The sequence below is a fragment of the Archocentrus centrarchus genome, chromosome 11 (genome assembly GCF_007364275.1).
Source record: "Archocentrus centrarchus isolate MPI-CPG fArcCen1 chromosome 11, fArcCen1, whole genome shotgun sequence".
NCBI classification, from domain to species: Eukaryota; Metazoa; Chordata; class Actinopteri; order Cichliformes; family Cichlidae; genus Archocentrus; species Archocentrus centrarchus.
The window spans coordinates 17,959,728-17,980,657 of record NC_044356.1 but is presented as its reverse complement, the minus strand read 5'-3'; the positions used below and the strand labels follow the sequence as shown (position 1 = coordinate 17,980,657).

The window sequence follows — 20,930 nt, the reverse complement described above, 5'->3', positions numbered from 1 at the left end:
CCGGGTAACAAGAAATGGATTAAACGAATCAAGGATAACTTGATGAAGAAGAAAATGCCAGAGGGAGGAGGACAGGTCACATCTCCTGACACAGAGAGACAACATCAAGTATGAAATCAGCAACACTGAAGGCCCAGGAAGACTTGAAAACCAGGAAAAGTCCACATAAAACCACATAAAATTTCTCCACTACCAAAAAATAAACAAATAACAAGAAACGATATTTTGCCTGGAATTTTCCAAAATAAACATTTCAAATTGGCTTTTAACTTTTTTTTTTATTTTTTTAATGTAATGTGATTAGTGTCTCCTTTCTTGTTTGGGTGTAAAATATTAATAATTTGAAGCAGCTGTTTCTTCAAGCTGCAGTGCTGCTATGTGTCCACACGGTGGCACAGTCTGCTTACATAAATATGAATATGTATGTAAAATGAGGAGGTCACAGAGGAGCACTTTAGTTAGAGTGTGTCAGGCTTGAAATGTGTTTGCTTTGGTCTTATTCAAACACATAAAAGCAGATCCAAATTGAACTGTCAGTAATGTTTTTTCCTGCTTTATTTTTACAGTTAAATGACTTCAGAAATTACGTAAGGCTGTCCAATCCTGACACTGGTAAACAAAATTAGACGTTTACATAATCATAAAAATATAAACCTTGAAAAAAGGAGACGTGTCATGTTTGAGGTATAGGAGTTGAAATAATTTCCACACACAAAGAGTGAGAAAGAGACGCTCATAGAATACACAATATTTTTTATTTAAGACTTTTATTTTGATTTAACTCATTAAAGGCTGAAACGACAGTATTATGGTTTAATGAGCTCCCCAGAGCTGCTACAGTTGATACAGTTTCTCTTTCTCTCACTCACTCACTCACTCACACTCACACACACACGTTTGTATGGCTATCTGTGAGGATATTCATTAATGAATTGGTTTCCTAGCCCCTCACCATAATAATAACACCACAACTAAAACCACAAGTCCAACTGAAGCCTAAACCCATTTCTGAACTCAACCCTAAAACCAAAAAGTGAGGACAAAATGTTTTAGCTTTACATGCTGGTCCTCACAAATATACCCATACACACACACACACACACACACACACACACACACACACACACACACACACACACACACACACACACGGAGCTCTCATGAACTACTCTGGACTAAAGATGTCATGTCAAACACAGTGATAAAACGATCAGATTGGTCACTGTCTACTGAGGTCATTGCTTTCAGGATGTCCGAGGAGTGTAAACAAACACGTGGGCTATTTGAGCTACCACCAAACTATGAAGGAACATGGAGGTCATAAAATATATACTAATCACCATGACTTCACAAAATGTGTTCAGTTAGTGTGTATGTGGGTGTGTGTGAGTATGTGTATGCGTGGACTTCCAGATGTGTTGGCAGGTTGCTGTTTATTGTTTGTACCCATCAGTGAAGAGAAGTGCATGTGTCCACTTTCAGTTGTTGTTGAGGACCCACCACGAGGCTGCGGAGGAGACACGGAACAAAAATAACTAACCCCTCGAAAACTGTGTGTCATTCTATCAGCTCTGACAAACTTATTCAGCACTGCCCTCTGCTCCGAGTCCTACAAGATGCAGCAAATGACACAACAGATTGTGATGCAGAAGAAATAAAAACACACAACAGCAATTTTTTTTTAAAATGCACACAATAAAAAAAATAATGATGATAATATTCTAGGAGAACAAACTGACTCTATCTGCCACCATCTGTAACCAAGAAAAGTCAATGTTAGAGAAATAAATGGAACCTGTTCAAAAGTGTTTTCTGCTTGTTTGTTGACCTCCCAATGTCAAGCTCTGAACTGATCTCATTTCTCTGAAGCTTAATCACATTTACAGGGTGAAATCTCAAAGCACAGATCTCTCAGTGTGACCTTTCAAGCACTGCAGAGCCCTGATTTGAATTTTAAAAACTGGATTGTTTGCCTATAGAGCATTATTTTATGATTAATGGCAGCCCTGGCAAAAGCTGCCTGAATGGATGATCTTACCAGGAACCAACATGGTGGTAATGGTCTCAGGAGTTTCCAGGAAGTCCACGTTCCCCCTCTGGAAGGTTTTACTGTAGTTAGTCTGTAGGTGACTGAAGAGCAGGAAAGAGAAAACTGAAAGATGGCTTCAGTTCAGTTGTTTGCATAACACAATTTTTCCAGCATATTTGCCGCTAAAAGGCAATAAATTAAAACTCTTTCAACAGTAACAGCTTCCCTACTTTGGTTCAATCATACACAAAAGCAATCAAAACCACTGCCATGCCAGCAATTCCCTCAAATTTGATCAACCTGATTAACCCCCCCTACTACTTCCTGAAAGTTCATGACTTTTAGGGGTGGGGCTTGCAGGGCTGAACACTTCTGATTAGCTGAGCACTCACAGCCTATCATCTCTAGACTGTATATAAAATATGGAGGCACATTCTGTGTTGTCAGGCAGGTTGAGGACCCCAATGCAGGAACACCAGAGGTGAAAAGCTTAATTTTAATTTAGGCTTTATTTACAGGAGTACAACAAAGGATGGGCTGGACGGGAGCCAGCAGCACAAACCTCAACTCCAAGACTAAATGTGACTTGACATGGACATAAAACATGAGGCAAACAGCGGACATCAAAGCAACAACCTGACAAGGAACTAACAAGAACACAGACAATATATACACACTAGGACCTAGTGTGTATATATTGTCTTTCCTGTACCTAGTGACTAGGTAATGAGGGAAGTGACAACAGGCGGGATCACAGCTGAATGTAATTTCAGAGACGAGACAAGGGGAAGCAAAACTGAACAATAAGTACAGGGAAGGCAAGACTGTCACAATAAAACAGGAACTAAATAAACATGGTATACGCAGACTGACACAGAAGAAATCTAAACATGAGCAAAACAGAAACCTAAACACAACACACAGGGAAACAAGGGGAAGTCAAATTAAACGCAGGACATGAGACAAGGGACTAAGACATGAGAACAAAACAGACCTAAGAACAATGACAAAACAGGAGGACATGGGAAATAACACAAGTATAACAGAAAACCATGAAAACCTAAAATCCTAATACATAACTCAAAACAAAACTCAAAGAAACATAAGGTGCACTGGGCCGAAGGCCGTTTTTCCCACACTGTGCTTTTCTGTCACATTTTGCTCTGTGATTTGACACTGGGAATGCTTTGTTGTAAGCTGTTTGTTTGGGAGAGGATGGGTGAATGAGTGTATTGTTCTTTTTTAAATACAACTTGTAACATTAAATAAAAATATAAATTTAATGTTAAAAAATAAACTACACATGATGTGCTACAACAACAAGTAGCAAAGTTACATGTTAAACATACATTTAAGTAACCAGAAGTCATAATCCTGATTGTCTTTTTTTTCATTAAAATTTGACACAAAGTACACTATCAATAAACCACCACCCCCCCATCACAATTTTACTGTACGTATGCATTACTTTAACCATGATGCATATATGGCAGGCGAATACTTACTTTTTCCACACGTTGTTGTGCTCCCAGAATTCATAAAGAATGAAGCATGATTCATTTGCCAGCCGCTGAACTGCAATGCTGCCAAATGCAAAGCAAGAGAGCACAAGTCATGCAGTTACTAATTAGTGTGCTACATCATGTCGCCCAACACAGCCTCTCTGCTTGAATTGTTTTCTACACTCTGACAGTATGCAGGCATTGTAGATCTGTCAAAAACACAGTGCGGCTTCATCCTTACATTGAGATTTCATGCAGCAGGCTTGTGTTGTGTCTGTACTCACAGTTTAACTTAAAAATGAGCCAGCAAACATGATGGAGTATTTAGAGAATCAATCATGACAAAGCATGTAAATGTCGAGCTGTCCTTTAGGCTGCTGGGTTTAGTCTAAAACCAAAGTGACAGAATGTGAGAGCGATTCGGTTTGTCCTGCTGAATTTACCCACAGAGCGACTAAGATGACAGAGCTGCAGAGGGGGGGGGGGGGGGGGGGGGGGGGGGGGGGGGGGTTGGCAGGCAAAAAATGCAAATGTTATTTTAGCAGCTTTGTTGTGATCGGACACAACAGTAAAAGGCAGAAAATGTCCTGAGTTATGATGGGAGAGACACACACTCATTTATTCCTATTAGGAAGACCAAAGCTCAAACCGGCCTGATTTATTGTCAGTTTTTTTTACCCCCAAAGTTTAACTACATTTTCAATGCAGCTTTGATAAACCAAACTAGATTTCCTCCCAGGGTATCGTCCAGTGTGAAGAAATTGATACTGTTATGTTATTACAGTTTTATATGCACTCACTGACCTCTGTATTAGGTACGCCTTACTAGTACTGGGTTAGACGCCCATTTGCTTTCAGAATTGCCTAAATTCTTTGTGGCATGGATTCAACAAGGTGCTGGAAACATCCCTCAGAGGCTTTGGTCCATATTGACATGATGGCATCGCACAGTTGCTGCAGATTTGTCGACTGGTACTAAGAAGCCCAAAGTGTGCAAAGAAAATATCGCCCGCACCATTACACCACCAGCCTCATACAAGGCAGGATGGATCCATGCTTTCATGTTGTGTATGCCAAATTGTAAACCTACCACCTGAGTGTCACAGCAAAAATCGAGAGTCATCAGACCGGGCAAAGTTTTTAAAATCTTCTTCTGTCCAATTTTGGTGAGTCGGTGTGAACTGTAGCCTCATTTCCTGTTCTTAGCTGACAGGAATGGCACCCGGATTGGTCTTCTGCTTCTGCAGTGCATCTGCTTCATAGCTGGATGTGTTGTGCGTTGATGCTCTTCTGCATAACTTTGTCTGTAATGAGTGGTTATTAAGTTACTGTTGCCTGCCTATCAGCTTGAAGCAGTCCGGACATTCTTCCGCTGACCTCTGGCGTGAAAGAGGCCTTTTCACCCAGAGAACTGTCACTCACTGGATATTTTCTCTTTTTCAGACCATTCTCAGTAAACCCTAGAGATGGTTATGTGGGAAAATCCCAGCAGATCAGCAGTTTCTGAAATACTCAGACCAACCCATCTTCAGAGTCACTTAAATCACCTTTCTTCCTCATTGTGATGCTCGGTTTGAATTTCAGCAGGTTCACACATGTTTAGTTTTGCTTGTGCAGCATTACAGTGGAACCTTTTTAAAACACATGCATTAATGTTTGTTAAGCTATATAATTCATTAAAAATGCAAGTAATATGTTAAATATAGTTTCTAATACCCAAGAAGCAGGTGAAATATTTTTAGTATCAGGTTAGAACAACTTCACAAGAACTGCCTGTCTGCCTGTCTCAGTGAGCCCATTGTAAAAATGTGAAAAATAGAAAGCATAAAAATAAAACAAGCAAATCCCTGATGCAAATGAAAGAAGATAATATAAACTGACTGTAAACATCCAGTCTGGGCACAGGCACACTCCATGTACTGTCTGAGAGCCAAACGAAACTCCTCCAGCTCTTCCTCCAGCACCGAGAGCTGCCTCTGAACTATTAGGATGTGCTGTGAAGACAAAACGCACACATAACATTTAAAGGCACACAGCGCCAGAAAGTCAGAAGTTGCTTCTCGTATGTTGCAAGCCTGTTTGAACCGAGGCGTTTGGAAATCTTCTGGCAGGATTTTGAATTTGCTCAGTGCGTTGTCAAAAAAGCTAATGACTCACATAGAAGTGTAAAGTGAAAAATTATAATATCTCATAAAGTCTTGGCATCAGCTTCTGAATGACTGTGCCAATGCATCTGCTCACAGACCGGATTGTGAACCTGAAGACACACGATGGGGAAACATGTACAGACATCTTGTTCAAAGGTGTGAACAGCAGAAAAAAAAACCTGGTATACCCATGACAGTAGACAACCTGCTTATCATTTCCTGTGGCTGATGAGGAATTGTTAACAGCAGCAGAGCAGATGATTAGGACAGGAAGTGAATGGTCTGCCTGTTGGCTATAAAGCAGGCAGTGTGTGTTAATGAGGGTGAGACTCTAGGAAATGAAGGTAAGTCAATGTAATGTTTGCTGAAATGACTGAAACACGACTCTGTATGTGTGCGTGTGTGTGTGTAGGTGGATGTGTGTCTGAAAAAATGCCTCCAGACACACTCTCTCTCTCAGTGGCTAATTTGGCTGAAAGGCACCCTTGCACGCGTGCACACTCTCAGGGACGCATCCACTCAGGCATGTTAATACACACAAACACACATCAGTCTTGTGTAGCGGGTCATTATTGGATTACTCAGCAGCCCATTTATTCCCAGTGACACACAGCAAATTAAACAAAATTGCATATTGATTAATTCACACACACAGAAATGTCTGCCTCAAATTAGTAATGAGAGTGACAGTGGCATGAAGTATTCATATGCATGCCTTCATTTGTCGCTGTTCCTGTGTTATGACACCAATGCAATCATTCCAAAAGGGGGCCATATTATGCCCCATAATTTCACTTCTGGATTATCAGAGTGAAGTAAGTAAGGATGAAGTAAGCCTTACTGATACTATACTAGGACTGGTGCAGCCCCTCAGGCCATCTGATATCTGAAACAAACTGTTTTGGCTCTTCAATCAGCAAAAAGCCCACATTCTTTTGTTTTTACACATACACTACTGTGCAAAACTCTTGATCCACCACTCATTCCTTTATATTTTCCTTCCAAAGAGCCAGAACCAGATTTTCTTCAGATTTTCAACAAGGTAATTGTCAAAGAGCTATTGGCCAAAAATTATCTCAGCATGGTGTGCAGTGTGTCCTTAAAAATCAAGGGAAACTGGACAAGTTGCAGACAAAAGGAGAAGTGGCAGGCTTAAAGAATTGTCTAGAACAGGTGAACAGTTTCTGAATGTCATGTCTTTAAGAAATATGAAAAAAAAAAAATCCAGCAAAGACCTGACACAGGACCTGAGAGATGCAGCTGGTACTTCAAGCCTCATCAGAAAAGATCTCAGTGGAAGGGTGGCTTTCAAGAAGGCATTCTTAAGGAAGATAAACAAAGAGAAAAGGCTGCGGTGTGCCAAATTACACAAGAACTAGACTGAAATTCAGTGGCAGCAGGTCTCGTGGAGTGATAAATACAAATTTTACATTTTTGGTTCAAATCATCATCAGTATATACAAAGAGTTATGACAGTGAGTGTCTACATTATCTGTAAACATGGTGAAGGCTCTGTCATGGTTTGGAGCTGCATTTCCGTCAGTGGTGTTGGAGATCTTGTCAAAATTGATGGAATTATGACACAGAAAAGTACCATGAGATTTTGATCCATCATGCAGTACCATCTTCAACATGACAATGATCCCAAACACACTGCCAGTGCAGTAAAAAGCATACCTGGATATAAAAACAGAATGGAACACTATCAGTCATGGATTGGCCTCACCAGAGCCTGGACATCAACATTATTGAATCAGTTTTGGGGATCAACTTGACAGAGAACAGAACAAAAGGCAGCCAACATCCAAAGAAGAGCTTCGAATGTCCTTCAGGAAGCCCTGGAGAACTATTCCTGAAGAAGTTACAAGAAATGAGGGGTAGCTCAAGACCTTTGCACAGTAGTGTATAAAACAGCTGGCAAGGGTTATTAGAAGTATAAAGAGCAGCTAGGTACATAATATGCCCAATGTCTTCACTAAAACTGTTACAAAGCTATCCAATTAAATTATCAATACAAGGCAAAGATTCAGCTATAATGACAGTTCACAGTTCTCACTCGTCAACACTGCCTTTTGTAGATAGGACAGAGTAGCAAAATAATTTTTCTGTCAGAAACCTTCAATCTTAATTAATGTCACATTGTTCGAAAATATGTGTATTTTATATTGATGAGTTAATCGGTGGTAATGTGTTTAAATATCTAATTACTTTCCCCAAATAATGTTTTGCAGTTGCGTTTGCATTCTTATTTTTGCATTAAATTTTTGAAAAAAAAATGCATTAAAAATGTTAAATATTAGATGTTGGCCATGCACTTGAGATATCCACGATGGAAGACACAGAAACAGAAATCCTGCTAGTACTGGTGTTGATGTGATCGTCAGTCAGTCATCATTTCAGCCATGAAATGAATGCCAGGCAGCTAAGACTGCAACCGCAGTTTCTCTTTGCTTTGGCATGTGGACACACACACACACACACACACACACACACCACACACACCACACACACACACACACACACACACACACACACACACACACGGGAACACAGGAACCCACTGAAGACTAGCACACCCTCTATTAGTTCTAGGGTTTGCAAATCAATACATAATAAAAAAACACCTCATCTGGTCCTCACTAGGTTCTAAAATGAGGTAAATGCAGCCTCAGATGAAGAACAACACATGACATATTGCAACCGTGTCATTATTAATTTAACAAAAATGAAGCCAAATGCAGAAGCAGTGTGTGAAAAACTAAGTACACTCCATGATATAGTAGCTTGTAGAACCAACCTTAGCAGCAATAACTTGAAATAATTGTTTCCGTTCTGTTGTAGATTGCTGCTGTGATTGTGATCACTGCCCTGTTGCATGACCCAATTACAGCCAAGCTTTAGCTGCCAGACAGATGGCCTCACATTTGACTCTAGAATACTTTGGTATACAGAGGAGTTCATGGTCACCTCATTGACTGCAAGGTGCCAAGGTCCAAAACAAGCCCAAATCATCACCCCTCCATCACAGTGCTTGACAGTTGGTATGAGGTGTTTGTGCCGATATGCTCTGTTTGGTTTTCTCCAGATGTATTGCTGGCATTATGGACAAACATCTCCATTTTGGTCTTGTCTGTCCAAAAGACATTGTTCCAGAAGTCTTGTGATTTGATTGGATGCAACTTTACCAAACCTAAGCTGTGCTGCCATGTTCTTTTCAGAGAAGAGGTTTTCTCCTGGTAACCCTTCCAAACAAAGCACATTTTCTAATTGTACTGTCATCACTTTAATATTTAACATGCTAACGGAGGCCTGTAGCGTCTGAGATGTAGCTCTTAGGTTTTTCACAGTTTCTCTGAGCATTGCACGATCTGACCTTGGGTTGAATTTGTTGGGGGGCGGCCATTCCAGGGAAGATTGTGATATTGTGTTAATGCACCTGAACGCTCCAGACCAGCAAACTGCACTCACATTTACTGATGATCATGAATCCTATGGATTCCTATGGAATCAGGAAGGGTGTACTTAGTTTTCACACTGGTTTCTGTATTTTTGCTTAGTTTTTGTTAGATACACAATGACATAGTGTGATATGTCATGTGTTGTTCATCTAATTTTAAGACTGGTGAGCACCAGATGATTTTTTTTTTGATCATGTCCTGATATGTAAAACATTAGAATTGAAAGAGGTTGTAATTTCTTTTTCTCATGACTGTAAGTCAAATTGGTGGGAGAACCGGTTATAAAGTGCCTGCATGTTTTAATGGCAGGCAAAATATAAATATTTGGCACCATCCTATAAATACAGTACCAGCTAAACTTTTGACTTGTACTGTAACTAAAGTGATGGTGTTGTTCATATTTTGCCCTACCTCTGGTCCTGTTTATTCATATGGGTAGCATTCTAAGCTATGGGTTTTTGTACAGATAGTACAAGAACATACCAGACAGACCCACTGTAGCATCAACTCTCTGTTTAAAGAACGTCCTCATACCTTAATGTCTGCTCCCTACTCTAACTGAATATTGAGCCCTAAACAAACAGATGGAGGATAAAGACAGACTATAATCATGCTGTTGCTATGACAACAGTGACTGGCCTCCATATGAGAACAGTGAAGTGGTCACTGTAGAAAAAACAGGTGAACAGTAGATAAAAGTGAGGCAACAAACCGATTGCTCTCCAAGACCCTCTTCTTCAACGGGCTCCAGACGAATCTCCTGCAGAACAAAAGGAACAGATGAGTTCTTTAGCAGTAACCCATTTTCATACATTTGAATGTATAATCCATCACTCACAATCTCTATTTAGTTTCCCCTTGGATACTTTATACCAGTTTTTTGTCATACTGTATATATATATATATATATATATATATATATATATACTGCTCAAAAAAATAAAGGGAACACTTAAACAACACAATATAACTCCAAGTAAATCAAACTTCTGTGAAATCAAACTGTCCAGCTAGGAAGCAAACACTGATTGGCAATCAATTTCATATGCTGTTGTGGCAAATGGAATAGACAACAGGTGGAAATTATTGGCAATTAGCAAGACACACTCAATAAGGAGTGGTTCTGCAGGTGGGGACCACAGACCACTTCTCAGTACCTATGCTTTCTGGCTGACATTTTGCCACTTTTGAATGTGGGTGGTGCTTTCACACTCGTGGTAGCATGAGACAGAACTCTACAACCCGCCTTTGTGCAAGGAGGAACAGAAGGAGCACTGCCAGAGCCCTGCAAAATGACCTCCAGCAGGCCACAAATGTTGCATGTGTCTGCACAAACGGTTAGAAATGGACTCCATGAGGATGGTATGAGGGCCCGACGTACACAGATGGGGGTTGTGCTCACCAGCCAACACCGACAGGACACTTGGCAGTTGCCAGAGAACACCATGATTGGGCAAATTCGCCACTGGCGCCCTGTGTTCTTCACAGATGAAAGCAGGTTCACACTGAACACATGTGACAGACGGACAGAGTCTGGAGATGCCGTGGAGAGCGATCTGCTGCCTGTAACATGACCGGTTTGGCAGTGGGTCAGTAATGGTGTGGGGTGGCATTTCTTTTGGAGGGCCGCCACGCCCTCCATGTGCTCGCCAGTGGTAGCAAGACTGCCATTAGGTACCGAGATGAGATCCTCAGACCCCTTGTGAGACCATATGCTGGTACGGTTTGGCCCTGGGTTCCTCCTAATGCGGGACAATGCTAGACCTCATGTGGCTGAAGTGTGTCAGCAGTTCCTGCAAGATGAAGGCATTGAAGCTATGGACTGGCCCGCCTGTTCCCCAGACCTGAATCTGATTGAGCACATCTGGGGCATCATGTCTCGCTCCATCCACCAACGTCACGTTGCACCACAGACTGTCCGGAGTTGGTGGATGCTTTAGTCCAGGTCTGGGAGGAGATCCCTAAGGAGACCGTCCACCACCTCATCAGGAGCATGCCCAGCCGTTGTAGGGAGGTCATACAAGCACGTGGAGGCCACACACAATACTGAGCTTCATTTTGACTTGTTTTAAGGACATTACATCAAAGTTGGATCAGCCTGTAGTGTGTTTTTTCCACTTTAATTTTGTGTGTGACTCCAAATCCAGGCCTCCATTGGTTAATAATTTGATTTCCATTGATGATTTTTGTGTGATTTTGTTGTCAGCACATTCAACTTTGTACAGAACAAAGTATTCAATGAGAATATTTCATTCATTCAGATCTAGAATGTATTATTTGAATGTTCCCTTTATTTTTTGAGCAGTATATATTTATATATATATATATATATACTGTTACTGCTGTGAGCCAAAAACTGCTCTACATGCTCAGTTTCAAATAACTTTTCTACTCCTGGTGTCTGTATGATGTCAGTGAAAGCAGATGTCCTTATATGGTCATCTCAGGCACCCATCTCACAGAAACCCCCACCTATCACAAGAAGTTGCTTTACAGGAAGAGGAGCTAAAACAGACAGAGGATGAGATAATTCATATAAATAATTATTCATATTATATATACTCTGTGAGTTATAGTAAGCCATTCAAAGCTACACTAGTAGCTGAAAATAAGCATAGTAAGTCCCCTTAATACCTGTAATAATCACTGATTTTTCAAGCCACTGGCAACACAAACATGTTACAGAAAAGAACAAAGAAAAAACATTATATAGCCAAACTAAAACAACAACAAACAAAAAAGACTATAAAGGTCAACAGAGCTCATTTCTCTGTTGGTTAATCACTGTGTGTAACTTTGTGATCCATATATTTATAGAAAAGAAACTTGACTTGGCTAGAAATTTTTTTTACTTGTTGGCCTTTAAACTAAGGCAATGTCCACCCAATGTTAGGTTTATGCCACAGCTGCTCTATTAATATTTGGAATTACCAAAATCTTTTTTTTCTGCAACTGGTTAACCCACCGGTGTGCACAAACTCTTGGATCAAAATGATATTTTAATGGCTAAAATAGAAGTTGAATCATAAAAATATACTGAAATAAAAGGAGAAGGTAATGGATGTCTTTGTTAGCTGTTCTGTCACCTAATTGGGTTTTCACCAACACTTACTTGTTTTATTTTTTCCTACTATCATATGTAATAATAATTCCTGCTGCCATCTTTGACATAGACATTGAGAGGAAAAGGTAGCTTAATTTTGAGTTAATTTTGATATATTTATATTGTGTATATATATTTTCAGCTTTGTTTGCACTTGTTCACACTCTTGCAGTTCTACTGTACAATAGATCACAGTTTGTCTGGATTTACATATCCATTTATTTTATCCACTAGTTATACCACAGTTATACAGAGAGCAGTCCTGATAGTTTGTGTGCAGCTGGCATTTCCTCTATATGTACATATGTTTGTACGTGGGTGGGTGTTGTTGGATGAATTAATTTGTTGACACAGTCATAAATCAACTTGCCATAATCTGAGGATAATTTCAGAAAATGATGCAAAGACCAGATGGTTGAAATAGAGACAGGAAAAAAAAATTGAAATAGGAATGTTGAATAAACGAGAAGACAGGAAGGAGAAGAAAAGCTGGAAAGGCTGAGTGAAAGGCCAAGTAACCTTTTGTTCTAGACGGTCCGATAAGTTTCTGCAGTCTGTTGACCTGGATTATCCACTGGCTGTCTTCTTCATAAACACCTGGAGGGGAGAGAGAGGCAGAGCGAAGGATGGCTTTCAGACAGAAAGGTGGTGGTGGTTGTGTGTGTGTGTGTGTGTGTGTGTGTGTGGTGTGTGTGTGTGTGTGTGTGTGTGTGTGTGTGTGTGTGTGTGTGTGTGTGTGTAAAAGGTGCTGCATGCATTGACTGTATTTAAACATTTTCCATTGACTGCTTCAACCGAATGCTGTGATAAGTAGTGGTGGTGTGCCAGGAGACATTTTAAGGATTCTTTTTATGTCATGCTACAAGCAACCAAGCCAGTCAATAGAAAAAGCTTTGAGCTCTGTAATCAAAGTTCATAGATGCTCTGCAGTTGTTTCTCCTAGCAACCACAGCTGGGCCACATAGTGGAGGTCAAATGAGAAGCAGTTAAAAATGTATAACAACCAGGATGGAAGAATAGACCACTGGAAACATGCAGCTGCTGTGGATAAAAAATAAATAAATAAAAAAAATACCAGGATTCTCAGCAGAATTACTATGAATATTGTGCACAGATTTCATATTTATATTACTTTGAGTCAGTTTTTTGTTTTGTGTGTTCACACTGAAAGTTAAGTAAAATAATCTGGACTAAAAAAACAAACAAACACAGCAGCAAGAAAGCAAGCAAATTGTGAACGATGGCAAAACAACTCCAGGAACATCTGCAACAGCTGAAGACTAAAATGAATTAATTGTGTAGTAAATAGAGTGCTGTCAGAACATCCAGTACAGAACACATACTGTATAGGAATATCCAAGATTGGTTAGTAACAGATTACACATAATAGTAAAACATAATGAGATTACAGAAATAAGCAGCTATTAAAAAGTTCTGAAAAAACATGTTATTAAATTATAGTTACATTGTCAACAAATTAAATTTTCATCACATCTTTAAAATACAGCAACCAAAAAAAGAAAAAAGAAAAAAGAGAATAATATAAACAATATATCCACTATGTCAGCATATTTTTGCAAGGGTGATATGATTTTAAAATGCAGAATTTCTTATAGTATGTCTGAAAGTAATTCCCCCCCCCCCCCCCCCCCCCCCCCTTCTTAAACACAGGCTTACTTAGTAAAAAATAAATAAATAAATAAACAATTTATGTAAATTGAGCTTTTCTCATTTTAACTGAAAATGACAACAAAAATATACAAAAAAGGCGATTTGGGGACAATTTTAGCTGCAGATAGAAATAAACTTAAACGTTAAGTCCTATTGTGTCACACTCTGAACTGGAGATTTTTATTCATGCATTTATTTCATCATGTTTGGATTACTGCAATTCATTGTTCAGTTGTTTAAGCAACATCTTTCTGGAGTGTCTGCTGGTTGTTCAGAACGCTGCTGCAAGGCTTCTAAGGACTCTCATGTCACACTGTGTCCATTTTAAGATTCTGGTGTTGACTTTTAGAGCGCTGCGTGGACAAGCACTAGCTTACATCAGTGAACTTTTACATCCATACATCCCCAGCAGGTCCCTGAGGTCATGTGATCAGGACCTGCTGGGTGTGCATCATGCAAGGCTGAAAAGTAAAGAAGACAGAGCTTCAACAACACTGGCCCCCAGACTCTGGAACTCTCTCCCTCTGAGCTTGAGATCTGTGGACTCAGTGGTCTCTTTCAAAAAACAGCTAAAAACTATTTTTTTTTAGACTTGTTTTTGGTTAATGCTCTGTTATTTTGTTGTGAAGCACTTTGTGATGGTTGTCATGAAAAGTGCTATAGAAATAAAAGTTTACTTACAGTTCTAAGTAATATGACCTATCCCTGCTAATATCAGTATGTCTTAGTGAACTGGAACCCAGCTGGTGAGCTAACAACAGGGCAGCGAATCACAGCGAGCTCTGCAGGTACTCGATTGCGATTTATGACCGACTTCCAAATATGTGCAACCTCAAACCTCCACCTGAGCACCAGATGAGTGCCAGAGCACACAGTGGCTTTGAAACTAAACATAGAAACACATGTGGTCACAACCGTCCTCCCCCTCCTCAAGCTCCCTCTGCACTTTTTCTCTCACACCGACACAACTTTCCTTCCCCTCCTGTGCTCTGCTCTCCCTCTGTGTGACTCTGGTCCAGCAGCTTTTTTTGCTGCTGGCAAAAACAACAAAACATAACTCAAGGAAGGAAACACAGTTAAACATAACACAACAGAACATGGTACCGGTGAGTTCTTCAAACAGCGGATGGCAGAACAAATAAAATCACCTGAACTGACGAGGCTGAGGAGAGGATTGTTGGGGGAGAGGCTGTTGTTTCTCTGAAGCCTCCGATTAGAGCGACGACCCGACCACTGGATGGACAACACCTCTGGCTTCACAGGACCCTGTCTGGAGTCAAAACAGGCCAGCAATTATTCCGAGACCAGCATATTTCAGCATAATTCTATACTTCTTTTTTTTTGTTTTTCTTAAAGAATTTCAAACCCCTGAAGGACACATTGCATTAGAACCCTGCATTAAAAGTTCACATGGTCATTCATCCTGTGTCTTTTATAGTGACCACAAAATAACAGTTGAATTATTGTAGGACGTGGCATTTTTCCTGGTTTTCCCATTCCCCCATCTTTTTTACAGTCTAACATGGTAATCAGGTGTCTGGAGCCACAGCTATCTTGACTTGCATTATATTTCTATGTAATGCTGGGCTGGCAGTGATACTAATTGCAGTGGCAAGGTACATGCACCCACAGGGTGTCTTCACCTATGATTTATCTTAATGCTGTCAAGCTGTTGGTTCCCATACTTTGAAGGGACCTCAGGGTGTCTGTGGGAAGTTTAGGATTATGTGAATATGCATGCTTATTTATGTGTGTATGTGTGTGTGTGGAATGGAAGCTACTGAATCATGGGGTGTACTTAGTTTTACACATACTGCTTCCACATTTTGGCTTAGCTTTCGATAAATAAATGATGACACTGTTAAAATCCCAAGTTTTAAACCCTTTCCAACTTCACTGCAGCAGCATACGTCATATCCTGTCACCTGTCAATCTGTTAGACACACCCAGGAGTCTCTATAACTCCACTCTTTTGGCCTGATAGGGCTTTTATCTCCTTATCACCAGACTGAGAACCTTGTAAGTTAAGAAGTCTCTGTTTAACCTTTTATTTAAATGACTATACAACGTAAAGGGATATTTCCTCAATTGAATTTATGATTGGTGTTACACTAGATCCCCATATTGTTACCTTTAAAGAAAATGGAAATACTAAGATGGTGTATGCATCAGTGATATAAGTTGATGTTTTCATAATTTATTCAATCCTTTCAGTAGTGTGATAGTACTGTGATTTGGTTTGATCCTTAATTGTAATTATTTGTTCTTATTTGGATGTACTGAAAAAAAAAAAACCATCCATCCATCCATCCACCCATCCATCCACCCACTCTCCATCTATCAACTCTACCAAATTTGGAACGGCCTTCTGGATCCTGTGTTTAAATGTGCACACCGATAATAATGTCAATGCAATGTCAAGTATAAGGGCAGCTTACTTATTTTATCTAAATGAAGATTAAATCCATAATCAAAACTTTGTATTTCACTTGTAACTGTACATCAGAGTAGGAGTGCAGCCATTTAAATTTTAATGTAAAGAGTTATGAAAAAGCTTTTTCTAAAATACTTAAGAAGCAACCACATTTTCTTCAGATTGATCTGCTTTAGTTGCGGCATAAGACAGTTTTTAATTCACAAGCTGCTGTTTAATACAGCTGGGACTCGGATGAGGGCAAACAGGGAGGGGTAGACCCCTTTTGATCTGCCAGTGAGTCATAATCTCACCTACATAGCTGGTTTAATTGCTAAAACTCTTTGAGATATCTAACAGATCAAAGCACAGCAGTTTCCCCATCCACATGTTCCTCCTACAGTTTTTATGTTAACTGAGGAGGAGGGAAAGTGTGAATTAGCAGAAGGGAAATAAAAGTTGGGATCTTGATGTTCATCTTTTCCCAGAACCGATGATGAAGAATACAGTGCTAATCAACAACCCAGCTGGAAAAAAAAAAAATCTACATAGTCATAACAATGGCTCAAGAGATTTTCAAAACATGTTGCACAAACGTTGAATACAAAACTCACGCTCAGCTCTGAATAATACCATCATAGCCTATTCACATGTACCTATAACCCAATGCAAAAACCTATTTAAAGCCACCAGAGGAAAAATCACATCTCTAAATGTTTGCAACGACAGACCAATTCAAACATAAGAAGCAAATTCTTCATTTATCCCAGTGCATCATTTTCTGCCCATGAGAATAACTTTCAGTATGATAGAAAGTAAAAACTGTGTCAGTCAACACAAAAATATAATTCGAAGCAAAAGGATTTCAGAAATGTTTCAATAATCTTTTGTTTTTGATTTTGTTGTGGACATAAAGTGAAGCAAAGTGTAGCTGAACTGGTGATATTACAACCACAGCCTCCTTAAAATGGCAGTTTGGGATTACTGTCATGTAGAAAATGGTATTGTATGGTGGATCAAAATCTGACAGTACTTCTCTATGTTCATAATTCCATCAATTTTCCATCATCACTTCTTATTTTTGTCCTCCACCTCCAGCTTCCTCAGATTTTTTTGAAGGACATGCTGCACACCATACTGAGATAAGTTTTCAGCTAATGTCTCTTTGGGAATCACCTTGTTGGTGCAAAAGTATTATTTTATGCCTGTCAAACTGTGTTATCTTTGGCATTTTTTGTATATTCAGTAAAAGAAATGGGAACAAATTATGTTTTTGCAACGGGCTGCTAGTAACAATGTACCTAAAGATATTATTTAAAATGGATTTTTTGCTAAGTTGCTTGTTATATGTAGACACAACACTGGTCAATCCCTTGAGTAATGTTAATCCTTTTTTATGGTTGCTAAAAAGATAAAAGTAGCCACCGTGAAGTCACTCGTTATGTTTGGGGGCAACTATGGCCCAAGCAGGCCATCCTGTAGCTGTAAGGTTGGCAGTTCAACCCATGGATCTTAAAGGCATAGCATGCTGGTGCTTAAAGGTATATAATAAAGTGCTGTATGAATGTGCGCATGTGAAATGGGTGAATGAAGCTTTTAGTAAAATGCACTTTGAGTGCTCAGTTGTTCAGCAATACAAGTACTGGTCCATTTACCATTTTGTGCACTACCACTTTGAAGCCTTCAGCTTAGCGTTACAGCTGTTTCCATTTTGTTCTTGCCTGAAGGGAACATGTATTTGGATAAGAGAGTGGTACGCTAAATTGTTGGCTAACTCTAGTTAACTTTTTAGCATTCATATATGATACTAGAACTTTGACCTATGCTACAAAAAGATTTAGGCTGCAAATAAAAAAAAAGGACTTAAGGATTGTGATTAATGTATTTGGAACACCAACGACTATCTGACTTTAATCTGATAAAGTTAAATCCATTTCCTACATGTTAATCCCTTTATCTTTATTTAAAGAAAGGAACCACTAAGAAAAACTGTCACTGTTACTCGAGCTGAATTCACACTGTATTAATATGTGTTGAAAAAACCAAGCTTTTCAGCTTGGTTCTATGGTTCTGTGAGAGTCAGCTTTGGTAAAGAAAAATGCATTCAATAATTATTGTATATTCTGAAACCTCATTTAAATCATACCTCAGTCTTTCCTCCATCCAAACAGCAATTAATTAGAAACACAGCAAGAGTTTACAGTGAAGTCTGGTCAGTAATACTTTTCCTCTGCAGAGACTGAAGAGCAATTAGAGAAACACAAAGCAAGGGCAGCCTGGAATAATAATAATAATAAAAAAACTAATTTATTACTTACTAACAGCTCAATTTCAGAATCTGTTGAATGCAGACTTGGTTGCAGACGGCTGCAAATTGTTGCTCAGTTGTTGATCTGAGATAAGTGACAGGTGTACCATTACTTGTCCTTTAAATATACCAGGATTAAAATGAACACAGACATTACCTGCAGGGGAGACCCATGTACATATTCTCACACACACACACACACACACACACACACACACACACACACACACACACACACACACACACACACACACACACACACACACACACACACACACACACACACACATATAATATGTTGCACAGTGTGAGTCATCTTCACTAATGAGGCATGTCTGATTTCTGAATGTAGACAGACTGATTAAACTTCGCACACACGCAGGAAACAGAGTCCACTAAGAGCACGAGTCTCAGGTTGAATCATTGCTCCTTCACTCTCCTCTCTCAGAGGAAGCCAGCGGGTGAGTGTTCATTAGCAGCCAGTACATTTCTAAAAATTATAATGATTAGATCATGACCACGTTAAGGTCGTATTCTAAAACACTAGTATTCATGGCTTGCAGTAGTAAAAAAACAACAACAAATAAAAACAAAACTCATTTTTTCACATTTTGATGATGACTGCGAACAGTCGTGACAACACAGCAGCAGAACTTATGTGACCCCAATTCCCAAAAGGTTGCGTTAGGGAGAGGATTGTTGTCCTATTCTTGTCTGATAGAGGATTCTGGCTGTCATATTTTTTGTATCTTGATGCCACAAATATTTCAGTTAGTGAAAGGTCTGGACTACAGTCCACCCGGACTCTTCTACTATGAAGCTGTGCTGTTGTAATAGCTGCAGTATGAAGTTTGGTATTGTCTTGCTGAAATATGCAAGGTGTTTCCTGAAAAAGACATCTAGATGGGAGCATATGTTGATCTAAAAGCTGTATGTACCTTTCAGCACTGATGGTGCCTTTCCAGATTTGCAAGCTGTCAATTCCATAGGTGCTAATGCACCTCATACCAACAGAGATGCAGGCTTTTGAACTGAGTCTGATAACAAGCCGGATGGTCCCTTTCCATATGGTGTCCATATTTTTTCCAAAAAGAATTTCAAATTTAATTTTGTCTGACCACTCCTCCGTGAATCGCCACCTTATCGTGGTGGAGGGGTTTGTGTGTCCCAGTGATCCCAGGAGCTATGTTGCCCGGGGGCTTGTCCCCCTGGTAGGGTCTCCCATGGCAAACTGGTTCTGGGTGAGGGTCCAGACAAAGAGCGGTTCAGAAGACTCCTATGACTGTAACAGCAAGGGAACAGTTTACCCTGCCCGGGATAGGGTTACCGGGGCCCCATCCTGGAGCCAGGCCTGGGGAGGGAGCTCGAGGGAGAGCGTCTGGTGGCCAGGCATTAGCCCGTGGTGCTCAGCTGGGCTCAGCCCAAAGAGGTTACATGGGCCTGCCCTCCTGTAGGCCCACCACCCGCAGGAGGTGTCGCAGGGGTTGGGTGCAATGTGTGTCGGGCGGTGGCCAAGGGCGGAAGCCCTGGCGGACCGATCCCCGGCTATCGAGACTGGCTATTGGGACATGGAATGTCACCTCTCTGGTGGGGAAGGAGCCTGAGCTAGTGTGTGAGGTTGAGAGATACCAGCTAGATATAGTTGGGCTCACCTCAACACATGGCCTGGGCTCTGGAACCAGTCTCCTGGAGAAGGGCTGGACTCTGGTCTGGAGTTGCCCTCGGTGAGAGGCGGCAAGCTGGGGTGGGTATTCTTGCATCCCCCCGGCTTGCTGCCTGTACGTAGGAGTTTTCACCGGTGGACGAGAGGGTAGTTTCCCTGCGCCTTCGGGCTGGGGAACGGGTCCTGACTGTTGTTTGCGCTTATGCGCCGAATGACAGTTCAGAGTACCCACCCTTTTTGGAGTCGCTGGGTGGGGTGCTGGAGAGTGCTCCATCTGGTGAATCCATAGTCTTGCTGGGAGACTTCAACGCTCATGTGGGCAATGACAGTGAGACCTGGAGGGGCATGATTGGGAGGAACGGCCTGCCCAATCTGAACCCGAATGGTGTTTTGTTGTTAGACTTCTGTGCAAACCATAGTTTGTCCATAACGAACACCATGTTCGAACATAAGGATGTCCATAAGTGCACATGGCACCAGGACACCCTAGGTCACAGGTTGATGATCGATTTTGTAAGCGTATCATCAGATCTGCGGCCGTATGTTCTGGACACTCGGGTGAAGAGAGGAGCTGAGCTGTCAACTGATCACCACCTGGTTGTGAGTTGGATCAGGTGGCGGGGGAAGATGCTGGAC

The 20,930-nt window shown here is 40.5% G+C and overlaps 1 protein-coding gene across 1 annotated transcript in view; it reads right to left on the bottom strand.

Annotated features, from left to right (window-relative positions):
• Positions 1–776: 776 nt before the first annotated feature.
• The window catches only part of necab1 (N-terminal EF-hand calcium binding protein 1), a 45,862-nt gene continuing 25,708 nt past the window's right edge, over positions 777–20,930 (bottom strand). The window contains 8 exon segments of the mRNA XM_030741154.1: positions 777–1,507; positions 2,039–2,130; positions 3,535–3,612; positions 5,413–5,525; positions 9,849–9,896; positions 12,759–12,776; positions 12,778–12,836; positions 15,059–15,180. Coding sequence (XP_030597014.1) covers positions 1,479–1,507; positions 2,039–2,130; positions 3,535–3,612; positions 5,413–5,525; positions 9,849–9,896; positions 12,759–12,776; positions 12,778–12,836; positions 15,059–15,180 — 559 coding nt within the window. The 3' untranslated portion in view covers positions 777–1,478.